Source organism: Dysidea avara, chromosome 8 (assembly GCF_963678975.1).
Source record: "Dysidea avara chromosome 8, odDysAvar1.4, whole genome shotgun sequence".
Classification (NCBI taxonomy): domain Eukaryota; kingdom Metazoa; phylum Porifera; class Demospongiae; order Dictyoceratida; family Dysideidae; genus Dysidea; species Dysidea avara.
The window spans coordinates 14,018,697-14,042,314 of record NC_089279.1 but is presented as its reverse complement, the minus strand read 5'-3'; the positions used below and the strand labels follow the sequence as shown (position 1 = coordinate 14,042,314).

The following is a 23,618-nucleotide window of genomic DNA, read 5'->3' as shown; positions in this document are numbered from 1 at the left end:
GTGTGTGGGCTGGCCAGGTAGTGTGCATGATGCATGAGTTTTTGCTAATTCAGGAATATTTTCAAAGTTAACAAGTGAAAAAATCCTTGATTGTAATTATATTCGAATACAAGACAAAAATATATCTTTATTTCTGATTGGTGATTCAGCTTACCCATTAAAAACTTTTCTTATGAAACCATTTGCATTCAACACTGCTCTAACCAATCAACAAAAAGTTTTTAATTACAATTTATCAAAGGCTCGGATAGTCGTAGAAAATGCATTTGGACGGCTTAAAGCAAGATGGCGCAGATTAACAAAGCGTAATGACATGAATGTATCTAATGTACCACACGTCGTTACAGCATGTTGTATTCTTCACAACATTTGTGAAATATTTGGTGATGAAATTCCTGATGGATGGATGGATGATTCAACAGTTGATTTATTAGAGCAGCCATCAACTACTAGTCCAGTGGAACGACCTGAAAGTGACGCTAAAGCAGTTAGGGAAACATTAGTTACTTATTATAACAATTAATACAAGTTAACAACAGCTTGTAGTAATAATCAATATACTCAATACATAGTTTTACTCTGCCAACATTCATAGCTACTAGGTAGGAGGGTCCATGTTAGGGTAGTATTGGGGGTTAGGATAGAAAGTGGTGTTCCCCTGTGCATCATCTGAAACACATGTAATTGGAACTCCCTTTCTTCTCGTCTTTGACGCTCAACTCTTTCAGCTTCTTCCTTTCTCCACTGTTGCTCCATTTTCAACATCTCATAATCCAGTTTCATGCGTTCCTCCTCCAAGTCAATGAAAAGCTTATCACTCTCTGCTTGACCTTTCGTCATTCTATCACATACTTTCTCCATAGCCTTTTCTACCTTATCAAGTTTTGTACTTGGCTTTCTTTTCAAACCTGCAAGGGGCTTCGTTTCATCACTTCTAGAAGGCTCTTTGGTGGCCGACGTTGTACTCGAATCATCCTTCTGACTGCTTGTATCACCACCATCCACACGACTCTCTTCAGTAATACTATTATCAGTGAAGGGTGAGCCACAGTTGCTGTCTTCCTCTTCAAGGACTGCTGTAATATCAACTGGTTCATCGGTAGATGTGTCAATTAACATAGGTGGCTGTGTAGTAGGTTTATCAGCCATGATTTCGTTCATTGCTTTATAAAATTTGCCATCTCGTTGCTTATTTCCTGTCTGTTTGTTCTTATCTCTCACTTTCCTATATTCTACTTTCAGTTTCTTTATCTTATCGCGACATTGGGTCCATGTTCTGTCGTAACCCTCCTCACACATCAGCTTGGAAATTTTCTCATACACCTCACGATTCTTTTTGCAGCCTTCTAGCTGTTCTTGAATCGTAGCATCGCCCCATATCTCGATAAGTTTGAACGTTTCTTTGTCACTCCACGCCATTTTCTAATCTTCTCTGTAATTCATTGTAAATTTCTGTATATCTTTAGACCGTGCCGTGCTGGGTCGTGCCAGCACGTATGCTCATGTGGGTCCAGTTTAGCTCGGCATGGCACGGCACAGCTCTGTCTATCAAGTGTTTACATTAGCAGAGCCGTGCCATGTTGTTCCGTGCCGTGCCGTGTTTTGTGCTAGTGTAAACGCACTATAAGCCCAAACAAGCTTTCAGACCGACCCGAAATGCTTTCAACAAGTTGCTATGGAATTTTAAAAATAATTTATTTAACAGAATTTTCTACTGACTGAGTAAGTAAATAACTGACTGATTCCTTCAGACAAGCGTAACTCGAAAATGGCTAAGGCTACAGGCTTGATTTTTTCACTGTTCAATGTCGCTTTGACCCGACAGGTGCCTTTTGGCATACCGCAATACGTACAATACATTCTTCATGGACTTACCAGTGTCCTCCTTTGTGTCCCATTCCTCCTTGCTGACAGCGAAAAGTGTCGATTTGGTGATAGCACATGATGGCTTCCCTTCGTAACGGAAATCGTCTGTATTTGTCATAGTGGCTATTTTGATATCAGAGGTGCTTTTCAAACAGTTCTTGATTCTTGCTGCTGTGTAACAGGTTGAACATAGCCGACAACAAAGCGTAATGGATACTTCACTTTTCAGATCATAATTGATATAACTGGGGCGCGCGGCACCATTTCTTTCTTTTGGTATGCGTAGATTGCAGAGGTGCTTTTCGAACAGTTCTTGATTTGAAATGCTGTGTAACGGGTTGAACATAGCTGACAACGAAGTGTAATGGATACTTCACTTTTTATACAATAATTGGGGCGCACGGCGCCATTTCAGATGCAGTATGCGTGGGTTCACCAGTCATAATTATTATTTACAAAAACGGTTAACAAACAAGTACACAGAAAAATTTGGAATTTTCAACTAGAGTAGGAAATGCACAGTAGGGATATAACACTTATTCTTTTACTGTGAATTATTATCGTGCACTACTCCAGCTTGTTTCAGTACTTTATATCGATGTATTATGGTCCCTACTCTAGTTGAAAATTTCAACTTTTTCTGTGTACTTGTTTGTTAACTTTTTTTGTAAATGTTAATTATGACTGGTGAACCCACGCATACTGCATCTGAAATGGCGCTGCGCGCCCAAATTGTCGTCTGAAAAGTGAAGTATCCATTTTGCTTCTTTGTCAGCTATGTTCAACCTGTTACGCAGCATTTCAAATCAAGAACTGTTTGAAAAGCACCTTTGCAATCCACACATACCAAAAGAAAGAAATGGTGCTATGCACCCCAGTTATATCAATTATCGTCTGAAAAGTGAAGTATCCATTACGCTTTGTTATTGGCTATGTTCAACTACATCAATAAAAAGTACTGAAATAAGCTGGAGTAGTGCACGATATTAATTCAACAATAAGAAGTGTTAGACTCTATTTAGGCTGTTTTGGGTGGGTAATAAATCTCATATACTCCACCTTGTTTTCTAATATACTCCACGCCTTTAAGCACAATATGACATATGCTCAAAATCGGATTTGTCCAATCGCTATGCGTTGTTCACGTGCAGTGATTTAACGAGCGCGATTATTTAGTCAGGTGAGGATGCATAGTTGCCATGGCGCTAGTATTATCGTAAGAAAACCAGCCGCTTTTGCCGAGCCTACAGCAGAAACAGCCATGGATGAGGTAAGTGATCTGAGTGTAATGTGAAATAGAGTCTAAAGCAGTTATACGGGCACGATGTGGAGTCTATGAAATTTATAAACCCTCGGGCCCTTAGTAGCACCCTCGCTTTGCTCGTGCGCTACAGCCCGGGCCTTCGGGTTTATAAATTTCATAGACTCCACATTGTGCCCGTATAACTATTATTTATATCCTTACTGTGCTCAAGATACCATAATGGAAATGCACAGTAGGGATATAACACTTCTTATTGTTTTACTGTGATTTAATATCGTGCACTACTCCAGCTTGTTTCAGTACTTTTTATCGATGTGTTATGGTCCCTACTCTAGTTGAAAATTCCAACTTTTTCTGTGTACTTGTTAGAGTATTTCATATACAGGTGTATGTGCTATTAGAGTTATTATGAATGGTTGTTAGATTTATGTACTTTTCAGTTATATCAATACTTCTCCCCATATTAGTTCAGATAATTGACTCTCTACTGCGTACTTTTGGTGCAGATGTGTAGAGCGTCTTTCTGATACAATATATTTTACTGTAGGTGTACCCACAAGTTCTGTTTGTGTATGTCAATTGTATAACTTTTATAATACTGAACTGATTTGTGTATTTACCATAACTGTTCTCTTGTGTGTAGCTCAACCTAAAGCTGCTATTAGTAAACCAGTGACCTACAGTTTGACTGATGAGCTTAAGAGAGTTTTGTATGTTGGCAGAAAGGAGAGAGTTCATGCATGTGCTGATCGACCAGTTTTTCAGTTCTTGTTTTCTTGTTTTCATAATTACGAGGTTAGTTTATTACTTAGATGTGTAAGTTTAGGTTGAATCATCAAGAGTTTGTAATATTAAGTAGTTTCACTTCTAAATATTACAATTTCTTGGTCAAATGTAGAGAAGGATCCAGATTCTAGCTGTTGTGGCTCCTTTAGTGTATGCTTAGATGATCATAGAATATCCTACATAATGAAATATGTTTTCATGGAAGAGTCTTATTAGTGTTGCACCAATTATTGGTTGAATAATCGGCTGCTACCAATATTGGTTAATTTTATAAGTATCAGTATTGGTTACAAAGCAGAATAATTATCCAATTAACCGCAACCCACAATTAATTAGTAAACACGATAATAAACATATGATAGTAAAGGAAGTGGTGAATGCAGTGGTCAAGTGTAAAACATTTATTTGTTGTAATTATTTTATAATTGTTTAGGCTTGTTTGTCTGCAAAAAGTATGGTTGCAAGGGTATAGCAGGCTGTGTATATTTATAGGCTGCCCACACAATTAATCAATCATCCTTTGCAAAGGGTCTGTAATCCCACTAAAAATACTGCTTGAGAAGCTGGCTTAGCTGTTTTATAATTATGTACTTGACTTCTTTTTCCATGAAATGGGTTAGTGGCAAGGCTGTAGCAGCCCTTGTAGACTCGGCCGTCCATGCAAGTAGCACTTGAACTTTAGGTGATCCTCCTTCCCTGTCCTGAGAATATTGGTTATAACATCAACATATCAGTTGCAGGAATGGGAAAATAATCATTAAATGGGAAAATATGCATATCGGTGCATATCTAATGTCAAATTTAAACAAAAATGAAGGAATCTACAGGAGCCACAACATTGCCTGTTTTGTCAAAATTGATGGTAATATAGAGCTGAGCAATAGTACAACTATCATAATCATGATTTGATAGTAACTTTTATATCACAATAACGATAGTATCACGATAGTTACTAGCAGTTATTAAAGACACTCAACTTCACATAAACAACACTTGAATACACCAACTATGTACACACCACACATCTGCTTTTCTAACACTCCACTAAAATTTGTTACGTGTCAGTATTCTCTGTTGTCCACGTTCAAGCTACTAGTCTTTTACAGTTTTCTGAACTTCAACACTATCACGTTTGCTTTTGTTACCCATATATTTGACTAAGCACATATATGGATAAGTAATTGCGATATGATCACGATTGTTAATAGCTATCATGATAATCGATTAATCACCACTATCGCTCAACTCTATGGTAATATTTCTGTGAATAGTAATTATTAAGTTATAAAGGTATGTACTATGTGCTGTAAACTCCTTGTGTTCTCCTTTTATTAGATTGCACAAAAGAAAGATTCTCCAGATAAAGCGATTAAGACACTTGATAATTTTACAGATGACAGTTTTACCAAAGATTTTCCTTTTTATCTACTATTGGGTTATCGCTTTATTTTGTAAGTATATGTGGAATCACATATGTGATAGTAAAAGTTATTAAGGCATGTGCTATGTTGTGTGTCTATAGGATTAGTGTTATTAAAAAGAATGGCATCTCTAGTCTATACCATCCATATAGTCTGCATCAACCCAACCCAATTATATGGAACTTTTCTCTGGTGATACGTACATGTAGCCTTACTAGCCTAGAGAGAATACATGTATCTTGTACTTGTGTTCATATTTTGTCTTTCACAATTATAGGTATAATGAAGTGTATGGTGGACCACATAGTGATGCAGTGAATGGTTACTTGGTTCATTGTATGGAGAAGTTTGAGATACTTGATGCAGAGTGTATTACTAGTGTCCTTTTTTCATTTATGCAAAGGTATGCACATTTCTGTATACAAGTACATGAAATTTTCAACTAAAGTAGGGACCATAGCACATAGATAAAAAGTACTGAAACAAGTTTCAGTAGTCCATGATATTAAATCACAATAAATCAGTAAGAAGTGTTATATCCCTACTGTGCTCAAGATACCATAACGGAAATGCACAGTAGGGATATAACACTTCTTATTGTTTTACTGTGATTTAATATCATGGACTACTATGGACTACTGCAACTTGTTTCAGTACTTTTTATCAATGTGCTATGGTCCCTACTCTAGTTGAAAATTCCAAATTTTTTCATGAACTTGTTTGTTAACTTTTTTTGTAAATAATTTTATTACATGTATGACTGGTGAACCCACGTATACCGCATCTGAAATGGCACCATGCAGCTATATCAATTATCATCTGAAAAGTGAAGTATTCATTACGCTTGGTTGTCAGCTATGTTCAACCCGTTACACAGCATTTCGAATCAAGAACTTTTCCGGAAGCACCTCTACAATCTACGCATACCAAAAGAAATGGTGCCGCGCCCCAATTATCATCTGAAAAGTGAAGTATCCATTACACTTCGCTGTCGGCTACGTATGTTCAACCCGTTACACAGCAATACAAATCAAGAACTGTTTGAAAAGCACCTCTGCAATCAAAATAAGCCACTATGAAAAATACAGACGATTTCCATTTAGAAGGGAAGCCATCACATGCTCGCGCCAAATCGACACCTTTCCCTGTCAGCAAAGATGAATGGGACACAAAGGAGGACACTGGTAAGTGCATGAAGAATACATTGTACGTACTGTGGTATGCCAAAAGGCACCTGTCAGGCCGGAGCGACGTCGAACAATGAAAAAATCAAGCCCATAGCCTTAGCTGTTATCGAGTTATGCTTGTCTGAAGGCATCCGTCAGTTACTTACTTACTCAGTCAGTAGGAAATTCCGTCGAATAAAAAAATTTTTTAAATTCCGTAGCAACTTGTTGAAAGCGTTTCGAGTCAATCTGAAAGCTTGTTTGGGCTTAGTTTTACCTCACCAATACTGCCTCATTGTCATCAGGGAAAATTGAGGCTGGTTTTTGGGTGATGTTATTTCGTGGGCCACGCCTACTCCTTTGTGGTCCCTACTATACAGTTACTATCGTACTGTATGATACATCGATTCCAGTGCTGTGTTTGATTACTATCAAACAGTATGGTAGTACTATTTAAGTAGAGATTTCCCTAATATTGAGCAGCGCCTGCCAAAATACCGCCTCTAAAAACTACCCTAGAAACATCTTAATGGGCAAAAATTACCTTAACGGAAGACTTAGTATATCTAAAGTCAAATATAGTGTTAAACCTATAAAAAGCCTTATAAGCCCTAGTATTGAAATTTTTTTTTTAAATTGCCCAAACCCAATTTTTGGTCAGCCTGCCTGCCAGCCTGACCACGATTGCAAGACTAAAGGCTAAATGTCACATTGTATGGCCACCATTTTTTGCCACAATAACACACTCACTAAAGCTAGGCATGTGCCTTTTGGGGTTCTGACGAGTGCTTGCCCTCTGCGCCTTGCATCTTCAATCTGCTTGTAGTCCTTTTCTTCATACTAGGGAACCATATTAAGGCATTACTTTTCCATATCAACACTTAGATACCACAAATTTATTTAAAAGTGCTCACACTGATATATTACCAGTAGACAGTTGGTATACACTGTACTTACATGATAGGACCTTTTGCGAACTAACTGACCAATAACAATTGAGCAACATACCCTTTTATGATCTAGTACAGCTTGACCAACAACACACCCCTTAATGATCTAGCTGTACTTATAGTGATTGAACATTGAATACATGCTTTTCATTGGTAGCACTGTGAAAAACAAGGCATGTCATGACCACACCCCTTAAATATTGCATCCAGTTGGCTGAGGCCCACTCAAGATATTCAAAGCAGTCACCACAATACAGCATCCACGTTTGATATTTCTACTTTAGTATGGGCATTCAAATGTGCCACTCAGGGTTTAAGTTGCGTATTTCCTGGACAATATCATGGGAGCGTGGTTTGCTCGTGGCTTTGATGCCCAACCAGTTCAAAGATAAAACACTTTGACTCATTTTATTTAGCGACATTTAGCTTTTTTTGTGGGTTTTAGTTTACACATTAGGCAAGGCTTGGTGTAGTTGCTAAGTTTAGATTATTTGACAGTAACTAAATGATATTTTAAGACGAACGATCTGTAAAATGATTGCTTGGGCGATGCTTGGATGCATATGTCTACCTACTGAGTGGGGTGTGTGTCAGCCATTGAGCAGACCATGAAACAAGAAGAATATGTCAACTAGGTGAGTAGCTTATAATCCTACAGTAAGTAATGTATTAACTTATTTACTGCCGCAATAGTGAAGTATTTAAAAACCATAGATCCTTTATACCCCAAAAACCAATCCACAATTGAAAGTTCCTGGCATGTGTTGAAACATAATGGCGTAGGAATAATGTTCTGAGAGCTATTTTCCCATGCTATTGAAACCACAATCGATCATCAGATGCTAGCGTATAAACAAATGGGGTGAGTGTTCTGTAGTTCTTTCACCTATCATGCCCCGAGTGATATATATTGCTTTTACCACTACTGTGTCAGGATTTTGCTGATATATACACCCTTATCCTTCTGGCCTACAGCCCTTGGGGTTTGGGTATATATATCAGCGAAATTCCTCTCAGCCGTGGTATGACTATTACAAAACAGTCACATGTGCATACACTTGTATTATAGCTGTAGCTATAATTATGATTTATGATTATGATTAAAGTACCTGGTAAAGGCAGAGCCTGTATACCAGAAGGCCTTATAAAGGCATAAGATGTTTATATTAACTGCACTAAGTATGTTTGGAAAGGTAGAGAAAGAAGAAAAAATCCATGACTGGACCTGGGCAGCCTCGAACCTGCAGCCATCCGATTAACGCTCGAACACTTACAGGAGTCTGCCAGGCAGTCAGGATATATAACAAAAACTAAAAAAACTAGTACATTAAAACTAAACGTAGTAGGGATCCAAATGATAAAAAGTAGTGAAACAAGAGATGAATGATGATATTACAACATAGCCCTGTGGGAAAATCCCTACATTGGCATTGAACATGCCAATGTAGAGATTTTACTGTAATATCATTATTTACCTCTTGTTTCACTACTTTTTATTGCTTGGATCCCTACTTCATTTTTAAATTAATAATGTACTAGTGTATATGTGTTGTGTTGTATAGGGGGGACTTTTTGGTGCAGTTTGATCATGTGCAGCAGAGTGATGTGTCAGTATTTAAACTCTTGTACCTCATGGCTGGTGTTATGTTGGAGAAGTCTAACAAATTACAAGGATTAAAGGAAAAAAATACCAAAGTAAATTTTGTTGGTGTTTATCGCAGGATGTTGTGGAGTAAGTTGCAATGTAGCAAATTGGGAATATTTGGCTTTACGTATGCATGTGTATGTGGACATGTGTACCTGTTTATAGTGCTTGATGTGTGCAGTAACTGTATAATGTATTGCATAAGGATTTGTACATGATAGTTGATTATGTATTGGTGTGGCAATTGTTGTATGCAAAATAATTTGTTTTTTTTAATTTTTATAGTTACTTTAAGGATCTTTTTTGGATTACATTTAAAGGTGGACCATACTAAATTAGTGTCTTTGTGGGAATCTGAGTTACTGAATGAATGGGTAAGTATCTTATTAAGCTTATATTCCTGGGCTGGTTCTAGATAAATACATTAAAAATTGTGTATGTTTCCAATCCAGAACCAAATATGAATGATACATTGTATATCCAATATGCACATGTTCACATTTATCGATACCGATTATTTGCCCACTCCTGTTACCAATATGCTGATATTATAATTGATATTCTTCAGCAGTTTGTGTGTGCATTACATTTGTAATGATAATATAATTAAGTGTGTGGAAGGCCAAGTCTATAAGGTCTGCTATAGTTTTTGCCACTAAACTGTTTCATGGAATAAAACAGATAAGCCAGCTTCTCAAACAATGTTTTTAGTGGGATTCCAGACCCTTTGTGAAGGGTGATTGACTAATTGCATGGGAGGTATACACAGCCTGCTATACCCTTGCAACCATACTTTTTTGCAGACAAACAAGCCTAAACGGTTATAAAACAGTTACAACAAATAAATGTTTTATCATTGACCACTGCATTCACCACTTCCTTTACTGTCATATGTTTATTACCGTGTTTACTAATTGATTGTGGGTTACAATTAATCGGCTAATTATTTCCATTTTGTAACTGATACTGATATTTGCAAATATATGTAGCTAGTGTTATCGATTATTTAACCAATCATCGGTGCAACACTAGCCTTTATGGTTTATTTACTACACATTTTCTTGTAAATCTTTGAGTATAGTTAGAACATGCCAATGATATTTCTGCCCTATTTAGAGACTCGAGGATTATATGGACGAGCACAAATTAATTGCTGAGGCTGCTGGCCAAAGTAATTAATTGTGGGTGGCTGAGCCTACATTGTCAGTGGGCCTCTGGAAATCTTTTTGACACTTTCAAAGCATACGTTAGAAATTAGAAAATTTCCAAGTAAAATAGATAATAAAACAAGTGAAGAAGCTAGGAGTGAGAGAAACAAATAAACTGTACTTACTAGCTTTAAATTTTGTCATCTTGAGCTATGGTAGCATAACATTAGCATTCTATCCATCATCCATCGTACAATGCAAATGACACATACCAATCCCATCTTGTACTAGAAAGTAAGGTAGCAGTAAGGCTATTTGTTTTTTTATTTTGCCAATTTTATTTGATCAATATAGTAAAAATGAGACCGCAGGCTACATCTTGTTTTATGACCCTGCTGTATTTCTTGTATACCCTAGGTACTAAAAGGACTCACATTTTCAGAAGATGTAGTGAAGGAATTTGCTTATGGGTTTGAGTTATGCAGATCTCTCAAGTTGTCTGAAAATGTCTGTATTGATCAGTCAACCTTTGCAATATTTTTAAATCCTCTGAAGTTGAAAAACCTACACATGGTACACATAATGTAAGTATTAACATCAAAATATCTTTTGTGTGAGTTTGTTAATTCTTTATTCTTACATAGTCAGCTACTGAATGCTTCAGAAGCATATCTCCCTTGGGATACCATGCAGTTGCTGTGCCACTTTTTGCCACCAATGAGAGCTAATTATATGTCACTTTTTGAGAATATTAAAAAAGACTGGAGGAGATTTAGTAAAGAAGGTACCAAACTTGGTGGTTACAAAGAGGTTCGTATGTACATACGTAACTGCTAACTTAATTGTAGATTCTCTATAAGTACACAGAAAAATTTGGAATTTTCAACTAGAGTAGGGACCATAGCACATCGATACTGAAACAAGCTGGAGTAGTCCATGATATTAAATCACAGTAAAACAATAAGAAGTGTTACATCCCTACTGTGCATTTCCATTATGGTATCTTGAGCACAGTAGGGATATAACGCTTCTTATTGTTTTACTATGATTTAATATCGTACACTACTCCAACTTGTTTCAGTACTTTTTATCGATGTGCTATGGTCCCTACTCTAGTTAAAAATTCCAAATTTTCTGTGTACTTGTTTGTTAACTTTTTTTGTAAATAATTGTTATGACTGGTGAACCCGTGCATACTAGTCTCGCGTGGCCAGACCCTACTCTCTTCACAGCACTTATCGATTAGAGATTATAAGCGCCTGCTGTGAATGGCGCCGCATGTCCCAATTATTGTCTGAATAGTGAAGTATTCATTATGCTTCGTTGTCAGCTATGTTCAACACATTTCGTTACACAGTATTTCGAATCAAGAACTGTTCGAAAAGTACCTCTGCAATCCACGCATACCAAAAGAAAAGATGCCGAGTACCCCAGTTATATGAATTATCATCTGAAAAGTGAAGTATCCATTGCGCTTTGTTGTCAGCTATGTTCAAACCGTTACACAGCAGTACAAATCAAGAACTATTTGAAAAGCACCTCTACTATCAAAATAGCCACTATGACAAATACGGACGATTTCCGTTATGAAGGAAGCCATCACGTGCTATCGCCAGATTGACACTTTTCGCTGTCAGCAAGGATGAATGGGTCAAAAAGGTGGACACTGGTAAGTCCATGAGAATGCATTGTATGTATTGTGATATGCCAAAAGGCACCTGTCGGGCCGAAGTGACGTTGAACAGTGAAAAAATCAAGCCCATAGCTTTAGCTGTTATTAAGGTATGCTTGTGTGAAGGCATCAGTCAGTTACTTAGTCAGTCAGTCACTAGAAAATTCCATTAAATAATTTTTTTTTTAAATCCATAGCAACTTGTTGAAAGCGTTTTGGGTCGATCTGAAAGCTTGTTTGGGCTTAGTTTTACCTAACCAATGCTGCCGCATCGTCATCAGGGGAAATTGAGGCTGTTTTTTGTGTAATATTATTTTGTGGGCCACGCCTACTCCTTTGTGGACTCTACTATACAGTACTATCGTACTGTATGATATGTAAGAGTTAAAGCACTGCCATAAGTGCTATGTGTCAATATAACACAAAAAAGTGGGCAAGTGACAAATATAACACAAGGCAAAGCTGAGTGCTATATTTCATCTCGAGACTACTTTTGACTACTATATTTGATGTATAAGCATGAGCCTAGGCAGTGCTTTAACTTGTATAGAGAACCATAAACTTGAGGTATTCACAAGATACACGAAGCAATTAGAAACTCACAGAGTAGTCTTATCATTGGTAGAATAAGTATTGTGTTTGTATTATTCTTGTTCTGGATTTGGATAAGTCTAGTCCGTATTCTTAATGGCTAATAGTTTTTAGTTGTGGTACTTATAATAAGCATATTTTCATAGCATTCCTAGGACTCGTCCATTTATGTGAATGAAAGGTAGTAAGAAGGTTTACTGCTGCTATTCCACAAGCAACTATCATTGAAATCTTCATTTATGTCTATAGATTAAATCCAATAGTCAGTTGGATTGACTGGTCAGCCAGCGCAGTACAGGCTATTGGCTTGGTTGATTGGTTGTACTGGCCAGAATGAGTGATTGTTCACTCAAAGCAGGCTATTAGCCTGCAGAAAGGCTTTGCCACACACTAGTGCATCATGTGCAGTTCTATATAGAACTGTAGTCTATTAAAAAGTGTTCTATAACAGCCCAATACAGAACTATTCAGTTACGTTCTGTACAACTATTATAGGACAGTTTTTGCTTTGATCCTCCCACGCAACATGTTCTTTATGTGTATTTGTATAAACATACGTACGTGAATATACATCTAATACTCTGTCTGTTTATCACAGAATATTTGTTTGGCAGGTATTGAGGTTTTTGGAGTACACTTATGGGCTTTTAGCTAAATTGAGCCTTCCGGATGGAGAGAAGAGTCGAGTTACAGAAGTTGTTCACACAGAAATTCAGAAGTGGTTGGAAATGCTGGTGGACCATGTTGACATACGAGCAAGTGATGCTGTAAATTATTTTATTTTGCTGCGACAAGAGCTACGTCCAGTGCAACTCAGTAAAATGTTTAAAGGAACGATTAATACTCGTGTAAGTTATGCATGATCTTATATTTGTTTTTCATGTTGTACATACACCTTTATATGTGCCATAAGATGTTTATTGTACATTGTATAGATCAAAAAAAGAGGAATGGATGCTGTAAAGGGTCTTCCAATGGCACAGTTTTTTACACTATTTAAAGAATTGCAAATGTGGCCATTTGAGGTATGTACAAAATGATGTGATGTGTGCCTCATTTGAGTACCCTTATGTGTTGCAGTTTGTTGAGAAATTTTTAAACAACTATGTTGTTCCAATTTCTATGGACTTAAAAGATCCTTCTTGGAAGCTTCTTTTAGAAGAAATTGTGTACAGGTACATATTGTATGTTATGTTCCATAGCTTTCTTGTTTTCATTAGAGGCTTATGTATTTATTTTGCATATACACATTACCATACAAATTTTGTCGGTAAACAAAGACAATTTGTATCAAAGAATGTACATAATTATACTGTAGTGGTTGTGTCATAGTGGCTTATAAATGGACATTATAGTTTTTGAAATGGTGTAAGGTGTACGTATAACTACATAGATAAGAACATCTGCACAAACTTTTCAGGAAGTCAATATGAATAAATCTTGTGGTGTCATGGTTAACTATCTTTATTTACATAGATCACAAACAATGTCATAATTAGTATTAATTTTACAACGAAAGTTGAATAAATCTTTGCATGTACATTGGACAAATCGTAGATTTACGTAGTATATTCATATATTGTAATGTGTGAAATTATAAGCTCTGCTTTTTAGAGCCACTAATATAAATAAATAATATGTAAATGACATGCACATGCATATGATGTACAATTCAAATTTTCCTCAAATATGTTGTTACATGCCTGTATATTGTTTGGTGGTTTACTTCTGTATGTGTGGGTAAAGTTAGTACCATAATTTGTACTTATTTTATCATGTAGATTTTCAGATACCAATTGCAAGAAATGCATAGTCAGCTTGATAAAACGTGTTGGAGAAGCATATAAAAGTGGTAGAAAGCAGAATAACTTTGTGATAGATCTTATGAAGTTAGATATTCCTAATCTATTGGTTGTGGAGTCTCCTAAACAAGATGATCCCAATGTTGAACAACTGTTCATTGATATGATCCATAGTTTTGTGCAAAGAAATGCACTACGTGACAGCCTTATGGGGCAGATAACAACTATCATGGTGAGTGGTACCATTGTCCGCTTATACGCTTCCTACCACTGTAATGGGTCATGTGGCAAAGAAAGCTGGCACACCTCATGAACAGAAAAAAATGCATGCATACATGCATGCGTATCTTGCAACAGAGTTACCTTTCAAGTAGGGTAGGTTGCACAGTAAAAATCACTCCACTATTCCCAAGAAATGTGTAATTGTAGTGTCATCTTTTCTTCTTTTTGCACATTTTACAAAATGCAACTGTCTTATCTAATCACACTGAAATTTGGCATACTTACAGATGGTTCGAACATACACACAAAATGTTACTTATGTATCTTTAGAAAACCCTTCATAGCTTTTTGCCACTTGTGCTATTGAGTTGAATGGCATTCAATGGCAAAATCAAGGCATATGCAACTCATGTGATTCTAATTACAAAGTACAAGTAAAGTTAGGTTTTTTTGAATAGAAAGTACTGTAGTGAGGTCACTGCATCTGAAGATATACGTATGTACTAGTGGTGGATATTTATTCCCCATACCCAAGACTGAATTAGGGATTAAGTGTCCACTAGTATATCTGCAGGTGTAGGCGTCCTCCCTTGTTTCACTACTTTTATTTTAATTGAACTTAAATTCCTAATTTTTGTTTGTTTACTTTTTTTTGCAGTGTTATGACTGGTGAACCCATGCATACTGCATTAGAAGAAGTAATGGTGCTAGACTTATTGTTTTTGTCTTAAGTGCATGCCCCAACCATCAATTATTGAAATAGGGAAAAGGCCATTATGCTTCGTTTTCAGCTATGTTCAACCTATTACGCAGCATTACAAAGTAAGAACTCTACAAGAAGAACCTCTGCAATTTATCAAAACTTGAACAATTCCCCGCAAGCAAGAGTTCATAATATTTGTAAGGGGGGAGAATGTCTAACTGGAGTACATTCAGCGAAGACACTGCTGCAAGTAGCACCTCAGGATTCTCTTAGAAGAAAGGCTTGACCTTATAAATACCAATCATCACCTATTAGCAGTTCTCTGTCATCAGTAGAATCAGGCTAGAGGTGTACATATGATCAAAAGTGAACTTGTAGCAGTGTGTTTGTACAGGACATACTGGCAGTTAGACACTCTCCCCCATACAAATATTATGAACTCTTACCGCAAGCGTATAGGGAAACCATCATACAGTGCTATGTAAATCAAAACCTTGCACTGTCAGTAAAAATGAATGGTACACAACCATGAAGCCTGCATTGTACGTACTGTGTGTCAAAAGGCACCTGTTGGGCTGAAGCCACGTCAAACAGTGAAAAATCAAGTCCATAGCATTAGCCATTATCAAGTTGCACTTGTCTGAAAGCATCAGTCAGGCAATTGGGCAGTTTCAGTCAGTCAGTAGAAAATTCCACTGAATAATTTAAAAAATTGTAACAACCTATTGGAATCGTTTCAGGTCATAACTGCTGAAGGCACTTTTGGGCTTGGTCATACCTAACCTGGCGCGATGGTGTTATTGTGAGGCTGGTTTTAGGGTGGTCAGTTTTTTAAAAGCCCATTACCTTCATAATCCCTAACAAGTACACAGAAAAAATTGGAATTTTCAACTAGAGTAGGGACCATAGCACATTGATAAAAGGTACTGAAACAAGTTGGAGTAGTCCATGATATTAAATCACAATAAAACAATAGGAAGTGTTATATCCCTACTGTGCTCAAGATACCATAACGGAAATGCACAGTAGGGATATAACACTTCTTGGACTCTATTTAGGCTGTTTTGGGTGGGTAATAAATCTCATATACTCCACCTTGTTTTCTAATATACTCCATGCCTTCAAGCACAATATGACATATGCTCAAAATCGGGTTTGTCCAATAGCTATGCATTGTTCACGTGCAGTGATTTAACTAGTGCGATTATTTAGTCACGTGAGGATGCATAGTTGCCATGGTGCTAGTATTATCGTAAGAAAACCAGCCGCTTTAGCCGAGCCTACAGCAGAAACAGCCGTGGATGAGGTAAGTAATCTGAGTGTAATGTGAAATAGAGTCTAAAGCAGTTATACGGGCACAATGTGGAGTCTATGAAATTTATAAACCCTCAGACCCTTAGTAGCGCCCTCACTTTGCTCGTGCACTACAGCCCGGGCCTTCGGGTTTATAAATTTCATAGACTCCACATTGTGCCCGTATAACTATTATTTATTGTTTTACTGTGATTTAATATTATACACTACTCCAGCTTGTTTCAGTACTTTTTATCAATGTGCTATGGTCCCTACTCTAGTTGAAAATTCCAAATTGTTTTGTGTACTTGTTTGTTAACTTTTTTTGTAATATATTATTATGACTGGCGAGCCCATGTATGCCATGAAAGAAATGGTGCCACATGCCCTAGCTTTATCAATTATCATCTGAAAAGTGAAGTATCCATTACGCTTCATTGTTAAGACCTGTTACACAGCATTACAAATCAAAAACTGTTTGAAAAGCACCCCAGCAGTCCACGCATACAGCATCAAAAGAAAGAAATGGGTGAGCCCCAGTTACATTAATTATTGTCTGAAAAATGAAGTATCCATTATGCTTTGTTGTCAGCTATGTTCAACCCATTACACAGTAGTACGAATCAAGAACTGTTCGAAAAGCACCTCTGCAATCAAAGTAGTCACTATGTAAAATACGGATGGTTTCCATTACGAAGGGAAGCCATCACGTGCTACCGCCAAATCAACACTTTTCGATGTCAGCAAAAATGAATGGGACACAAAGGAAGTCCACGAAGAATGCATTATACGTATTGCAGTATGCCAAAAGGCACCTCCTGGGCCGAAGCGACATCGCGAACAGTGAAAAAATCAAGCCCGTAGCCTTAGCCGTTATCGAGTTGTGCTTGTCTGAAGGTATCAGTCAGTCACTAGAAAATTCCATTAAATAATTTTTTTTTCATTCCGTAGCAACTTGTTGAAAGTTTTCAGGTTGATCTCAAGGCTTGTTTGGGCTTAGCTTTGCCTAACCAATACTTCTTCATCATCGTCTGGGAAAGTGAAGCTGGTTTGTTTTCATGGGCCATGCCTACTCCTTTGTGGTCCCTACTATACAGTACAAAGTGTAACAAAAAATCAGACACTGTTCTTCACTGCATCATGACCAAGTATTGTTACAGAGGTCATTCAGCCTTCTGTAAGTATCTCAATTAATGGATCTTATCTACATTGATGTCATAGTTGACAAAATGGTCATGTTAATGTGGGGACTTTGTCACACATTTATCTGTAGTAACCAAAATAGGCTTTGTGTGCAGCTTTTGTGACATTGGGCCATCGGATAATGAGGATAAGAGGCTATAGCTAGTTAGCACATGTGGTAATCCCACCAGGCAAACCAGACCTAAATGGATGCAAAACTGTGCTTTTAGGTATGTACGTATGCCTCATCTATCCCCTTGCTGCAGTATATAGATGTTATCATAGCAAAATGCCATCTCTCCCAATACCCGTATGTACAAAGTCCCCACACTGTCGCCGCCATTTTTATGTTTTGATGTTAATGCGGATTAGGTTCATAAATTTTCTGTTAATCTATATGGTTTTAGCTATGTTGAAGAAATCACATCCATAGTATTAACCATTGTTGATCGATCAAGTGCTACTTGTCTGATGACATTAGTAAGTCATTTAGTCAGAAGAAATATTCCATAGAAACTTAGTGGAAACATTTCGGGTTACTGTGAAAGTACGTTTGAGCTTGATTACCTACTTAGGTCATTAATGTGAAGGATATTTGTTATTGGTAGATCTTTTTGGTTGGAAATGCTAACCTTAAGATTACTACTACTGTAAATTGGGAAAATTTCAACGTTGAAATTTTTCATCATTAAATTTTTGATGAAATGTCTTTTTGTCGTTTTGTAAAGGACAAAAATTATTATGGCAATTTAAAAACACACACATACACAGTGTAAACAAAAACACATAGTGTAGACGCTAGAGAAGCAAAACAATGTCACAGCAACATGTCAAAGATTGTGTACATCTGAAAAGAGATAACTGCTACATCCACACCTGCTAGTTACCAGAACACTATAACGGTTCTGCTGGTTCGATCAGTGTAAAGTGATAGCTACCGCCTTGCAGGCCTTTCCCGTAAGCCCACTACTCAACCTTATGATATGAAACTCCTCACGAGTGGATGTCCACTGTGCTGAAGTGTGATGGATTTAACTGTAACTACATCATGCCATATACTAGCTGTCTATGCCTGAACCAACATTTTTAGTTGGTGGTAGTAAAAATTTATCATTTTAATTTTTGTCGATAGTCGATGACAAAAAAATTTTGACGGCTAAATTTTCCTTGGTATGCATCGCCACTACATGGTATATGTATTTTAGCATGTACAGTATGTATGTATGTATAACTAAGAGACTGCTCAATCACTTCCTAATTCTTAGTGTAATACGTCTTAGTGTGTGTATACATATATAATATATATATAATTATATTTACTAGAAACCAGTTACGGCAAGCAGTCATTTTCAAGGCTTAGTTCTTACTGCAATTCAAAAGGTATGTTAATGAGATAGCACGAATACTTTGTACAAATGCTTTATACCTTGTGTGTGTAAAAGAGTCAAGTATACTTCCTGCAACCCCACTTCTTGGTGTAACTTACTGTTGTAACAACGGATCTATATGGCATGGTCACTGTGGTGGTGGTGGTGACACAAGTTATGGTTACACTGTTAGTTTTATCCCTAGATTATAGGTTCTGCTGCAGTGCAAATTTTCTCAATATGTATAACCTTTATTACTTACACATGTTAGATATTATGTATTTTTATATATCAGGAAATAGTTCCAGACACAAGGATGATAGAGAAACTCAATTCAAGTCATAATTTGAAACTTCTTGTTGTAAATGGTGTAGATCACGTTATTAAAACACTTAACTCTTTGCACCAACTCTCTGGTGTTGACAAATTCTACTGGCATTTTATAGCTTCATGTTGTAGCCACATACAACCAGACGCAGACAACCTGGACAGGATAGCTATGTATACGTATGCTGTTGAGAAGCTTGCAAAAATATTTCAAGAATATTGTATAGCTAAAAATATTGGTGCCCAAGTGTTTCATGTAGTTCCAGAAGGTATTAATCAACTTTCCAACAATGACGTGAAAGACTACTTCAAGTGGGTTGTTAAGATGCAAAGTATTATTACCCACTGGCAAAGCAAGTTCTTGAGTGATGAATTTAATTATGATGACATTTTTGTGTATGCTGGTAATTTATTAAATATCAGCAGATTTGCTGCAGCTGTCAATGCTGGCAATCTGGTTTATAAAACTGATGAGATATCGAAGATCAAGGAAACATATTCTTCACTTTATTCTGAGCTTTGTGTGTTGATGGTAAAGAGTATTAAAGACACTGGCTGGTAAAGTTTATTTGTACGTATGTGTGTGTGTTATACCATGGCCAAGTCCTAGGGCCGCAGGCATATTATATCAGGCGAATCACCGAATGGCCATGGTATAGGTATTATATATGTCACTCAGGTGTGTTCACCTAGTAGGTGAAAAGATAAAACTATGTTCACCTCATTAGTATTATACAAATGTAACAACTCTGATCATGATTTGAATTAACTCAAAAATGAACTCTGCTTGTGTACAATGGTATGTCTCCTTATATAGTGCTGTCTGGAATGTGCGGAGTGTAAGTGAGCACAATAAAGCAATAATTAAATAGTTTACTGTACAATGGTGCAATCTGCTATGTGTACATATGAATGCATACAGTAAAAAAGTCTCTTACATAAAGTTATCTAAACACTGATCATGGGATTAAAGCATTGACTATGGCTCTTGTGAAACGTTATTCATATGCTATACAGTTGGTACACAATAGTTTTCTAATTAAGCGATTGTGGGTTTTGCTGGTTTTTTGGTTACCATTTCTAGCCATATATACAGACGCTTAAAGTAGGCTAAGTAAGGTGCTAAGGTAAGTACTTAAGAGTGTAGGTTACTGACCCTTAAAATGTCTGAATTATCTTGTCACATAAAAATTCCCAGCATTGCAAAAACAATTAGTCAGTGGCTAACTACAATTGCTAAGTGCAAAGTCACACAAATGTTTATGTCTTCAAGAGAACACTTACCTGGTGGACCTTCGACACACTTAGAATGTGCAACCTGTAAAGTAATAAACTGTTGTAATTCTGTGTGTTGAAAAATATTTAATTAGTAAATAAACCACAAGATGATGTGATAATATAACCCTGTGGTCAGAGCAGTATGTGAAATATATTCCTATGGTTTTTTTGATCTGAGGTGTCAAAGTGGTATGTATACATACGTATGTACGTATGTCGTGTAGTGTGTGTTTCATTTGTAATGCATGTCTGTGTTTATGTATGTGTATGTGCATGATGTATAAGAAACAGCATAGATTTAAAAGTGGATGCAGCCTCAAGTCATTATTTATGCAGGTGTTTAAAGGTTATCTTGTCTTTCCTTTTCATGCAACAGGTGTACCCTAGTTGATATGTTACTTTCTTATGGTGTAAGATTGGATCACTCACTACAAGCTAAACTTGATGCTCATGTCATCCTTCCTGGAAGACGTTCTACAGTGGATCCCAGTGACATACAACAAGGACTAAGCCAGCCCAATGGTCAACTTGACTTGGAACCTGAAATAATAGTGATGTTGCACAAATCTACAACATTAAAAATCTTAAAGGAATTGGACTTAGATTTACAGAATTTTTTGCATCCCATTCTTAAGCAGTTAGAGTTTTTAGTGTACTTTCATTTGCATAATTGTGAAATGTTTAGTAAATACCTTAAAAGTCAGATAGATAAATTGTCTACCCCAGTCGTTGATGAATCTGACATTGCATTAACATTCCCATCAAGAACAAAGCGACACTCACCCCCAGAACCTAATGATCAGCTAGAGCGGGTAAACTACCAACTATATGTATATCTGTATTATAAGTTTCATACCTACTACTAAAAGTGAGCAGCAAAAATTTGTCACCATGTTAAAAAGAAACTAATGTTGTAATGTCAGTTAACAGAATATATGCTATGAATATTGTTTTTGAGTCAATTTAAGGACTCACTGGATGATCACTGCTGTTATGCTATTTTAATAGAACATACAGATACATGTAATACTGCATTCTAACTCTAATAGAATGTACGTACACCTTTAACAAAATACTCTAATATAACAGTCGCTTATATTTTCCAGAAAATCAAGTGAGGTATCAGATGATATAGATCTTACTGTGTAGATTAGGTGGTGTCTACCTTATATTTTTTTCATGAGGAGTTCAGTAAACTCTTTATTATTAGATAATTTATCACTGCATTTAATGATTATTGTGTTTTTTTGTAGTTTTCGTCAGCTTTAGATGGCACCAAGGAGTTCATTTTGAGCTTAATCAGGGGCACTGCTAAATATAAAGAAATTTTTGCTGAAGGAACCATGGAAGAATCCTTGCAAAAATTTGATGCTGAAAGTGAATTTAAGATAATGTGTGGATTTCCAGGGTTTAAAGAAGCTTCTTCTGCTAACGAGGAAGGAAAACAAGGCATCAAGAACATGCTAGAATTGTTTCAGTATTCACAGCAGATATCAATTATACCAGATGTGTGTGCCCAATATCACATGCAAAAATGTCTGGATGATCCCAAGATAGAAGAGTTAAAAGTAATTGCTAATAGTTGTAAAAATGCAGAAGACAGAGCTAAAATTACTGGACAAATTGCAAGTAATCACATGAAGAGTATTTGGAAAATTTTGAATTTTGAAGGTTCCAAAACTGATAGTACTGCTGCTAGTAGTGAAAACTCTGTTCTTGCTAAAAAGTGTCTAAAAATATTTCCCGCTGTTGCAAATTGTGCTGAGTTTTACCAGTTTATCAAAGGAAAAGGGTTCACCACTGATACAGGTAGATCTGCATTTCGGTCCCAGGTACAACTGATAACAGCTCAGTTGCAACATGAAGACTACAATGAGACAGTGTTGAACCATCTTACACCAGCTTTTGCTTACATCACTCCTTTTCTAGATACTGAACAAACTCTAGCAGAACTGATGGGAAAAATTGTTAATCTGTTTAAGGATGGTGTTGGGTTTGGTCGTGACCCTAGAAAGGATTTTTGTCAATTGGAGACAGTAAATTCTAATATCACTATGATCCAGTTGTGGTTCTCAAGGACAGAGGTATGGTAAATGTAAACTGTATTTTGTCTTTGTTTGCAGCACGTCCTGCATGAGCGAAGCATTGCTATATTTACTGGAATGCATTTTAAATTACCAATTCAGATCCAAGTAATAAAAAGTAGTGAAACAATAATGATGATATCATACAGTACAACAGTACTGTATAGTATGGACCACAAAGGGTTGTAATCTTCCCACCAAAAAAGAGCCACCAAAAAAGAGCCACCAAAAAAGAGCCACCAAAAAAGAGCCACCAAAACTCAACTTTACAAACTAAACACTTTTTAAGGATGCATCAATTCGCTATAATCTAGTCTACTGATGCACTCGCTCACTCAGTCGTTCCCTTGCTCTTCCCTTGCTTGCTTACTTGGTCGTTTGCTTGCTCATTCGCTCACTCACTCACTCACTCACTCACTCACTCACTCACTCACTCACTCACTCACTCACTCACTCACTCACTCACTCACTCACTCACTCGCTCACTCACTAAAATTGATTGTTTCAACTAATGATGCACCGATACCACTTTTTCAATACCAATACAAAACCATTACATTATAGGAGAAAAATGGCTGATTCCAATCTAGTACTGACATTTTTCACACAAGCATTGTTCACAAGGAACAGCTATCTAATCCAAAACAGCCAAGCTGTAAAAAAAGAGTGCGGCCCTAAAAAAGGCTATGGTGAAAAAAGATGTGAAATCCAAGGTGGCAGCCAAGAAATGGCTGTGATGGTAGGTTAATGGTAAAAATTTTATTAACGGCAATTCAGGTGAATTTTGATGCCGCTTGGTCTTGGCACAAAATTCACCTGAATTGTCGTTATTACAATTTTTACCATTAACC

At 36.8% G+C, this 23,618-nt stretch overlaps 1 protein-coding gene across 1 annotated transcript in view; it reads left to right on the top strand.

Moving 5' to 3' along the window:
* LOC136262912 (uncharacterized) overlaps positions 1-23,618 on the top strand; it is a 102,817-nt gene that overhangs the window by 12,679 nt on the left and 66,520 nt on the right. Inside the window, exons 4-18 of the mRNA XM_066057327.1 lie at positions 3,774-3,925; positions 5,252-5,367; positions 5,615-5,740; positions 9,016-9,185; positions 9,384-9,472; positions 10,664-10,830; positions 10,891-11,056; positions 13,124-13,357; positions 13,445-13,534; positions 13,590-13,684; positions 14,291-14,543; positions 19,035-19,091; positions 19,374-19,963; positions 21,060-21,495; positions 21,937-22,767. Coding sequence (XP_065913399.1) covers positions 3,774-3,925; positions 5,252-5,367; positions 5,615-5,740; positions 9,016-9,185; positions 9,384-9,472; positions 10,664-10,830; positions 10,891-11,056; positions 13,124-13,357; positions 13,445-13,534; positions 13,590-13,684; positions 14,291-14,543; positions 19,035-19,091; positions 19,374-19,963; positions 21,060-21,495; positions 21,937-22,767 — 3,572 coding nt within the window. The remainder of the gene's footprint in view (positions 1-3,773; positions 3,926-5,251; positions 5,368-5,614; positions 5,741-9,015; positions 9,186-9,383; positions 9,473-10,663; positions 10,831-10,890; positions 11,057-13,123; positions 13,358-13,444; positions 13,535-13,589; positions 13,685-14,290; positions 14,544-19,034; positions 19,092-19,373; positions 19,964-21,059; positions 21,496-21,936; positions 22,768-23,618) is intronic.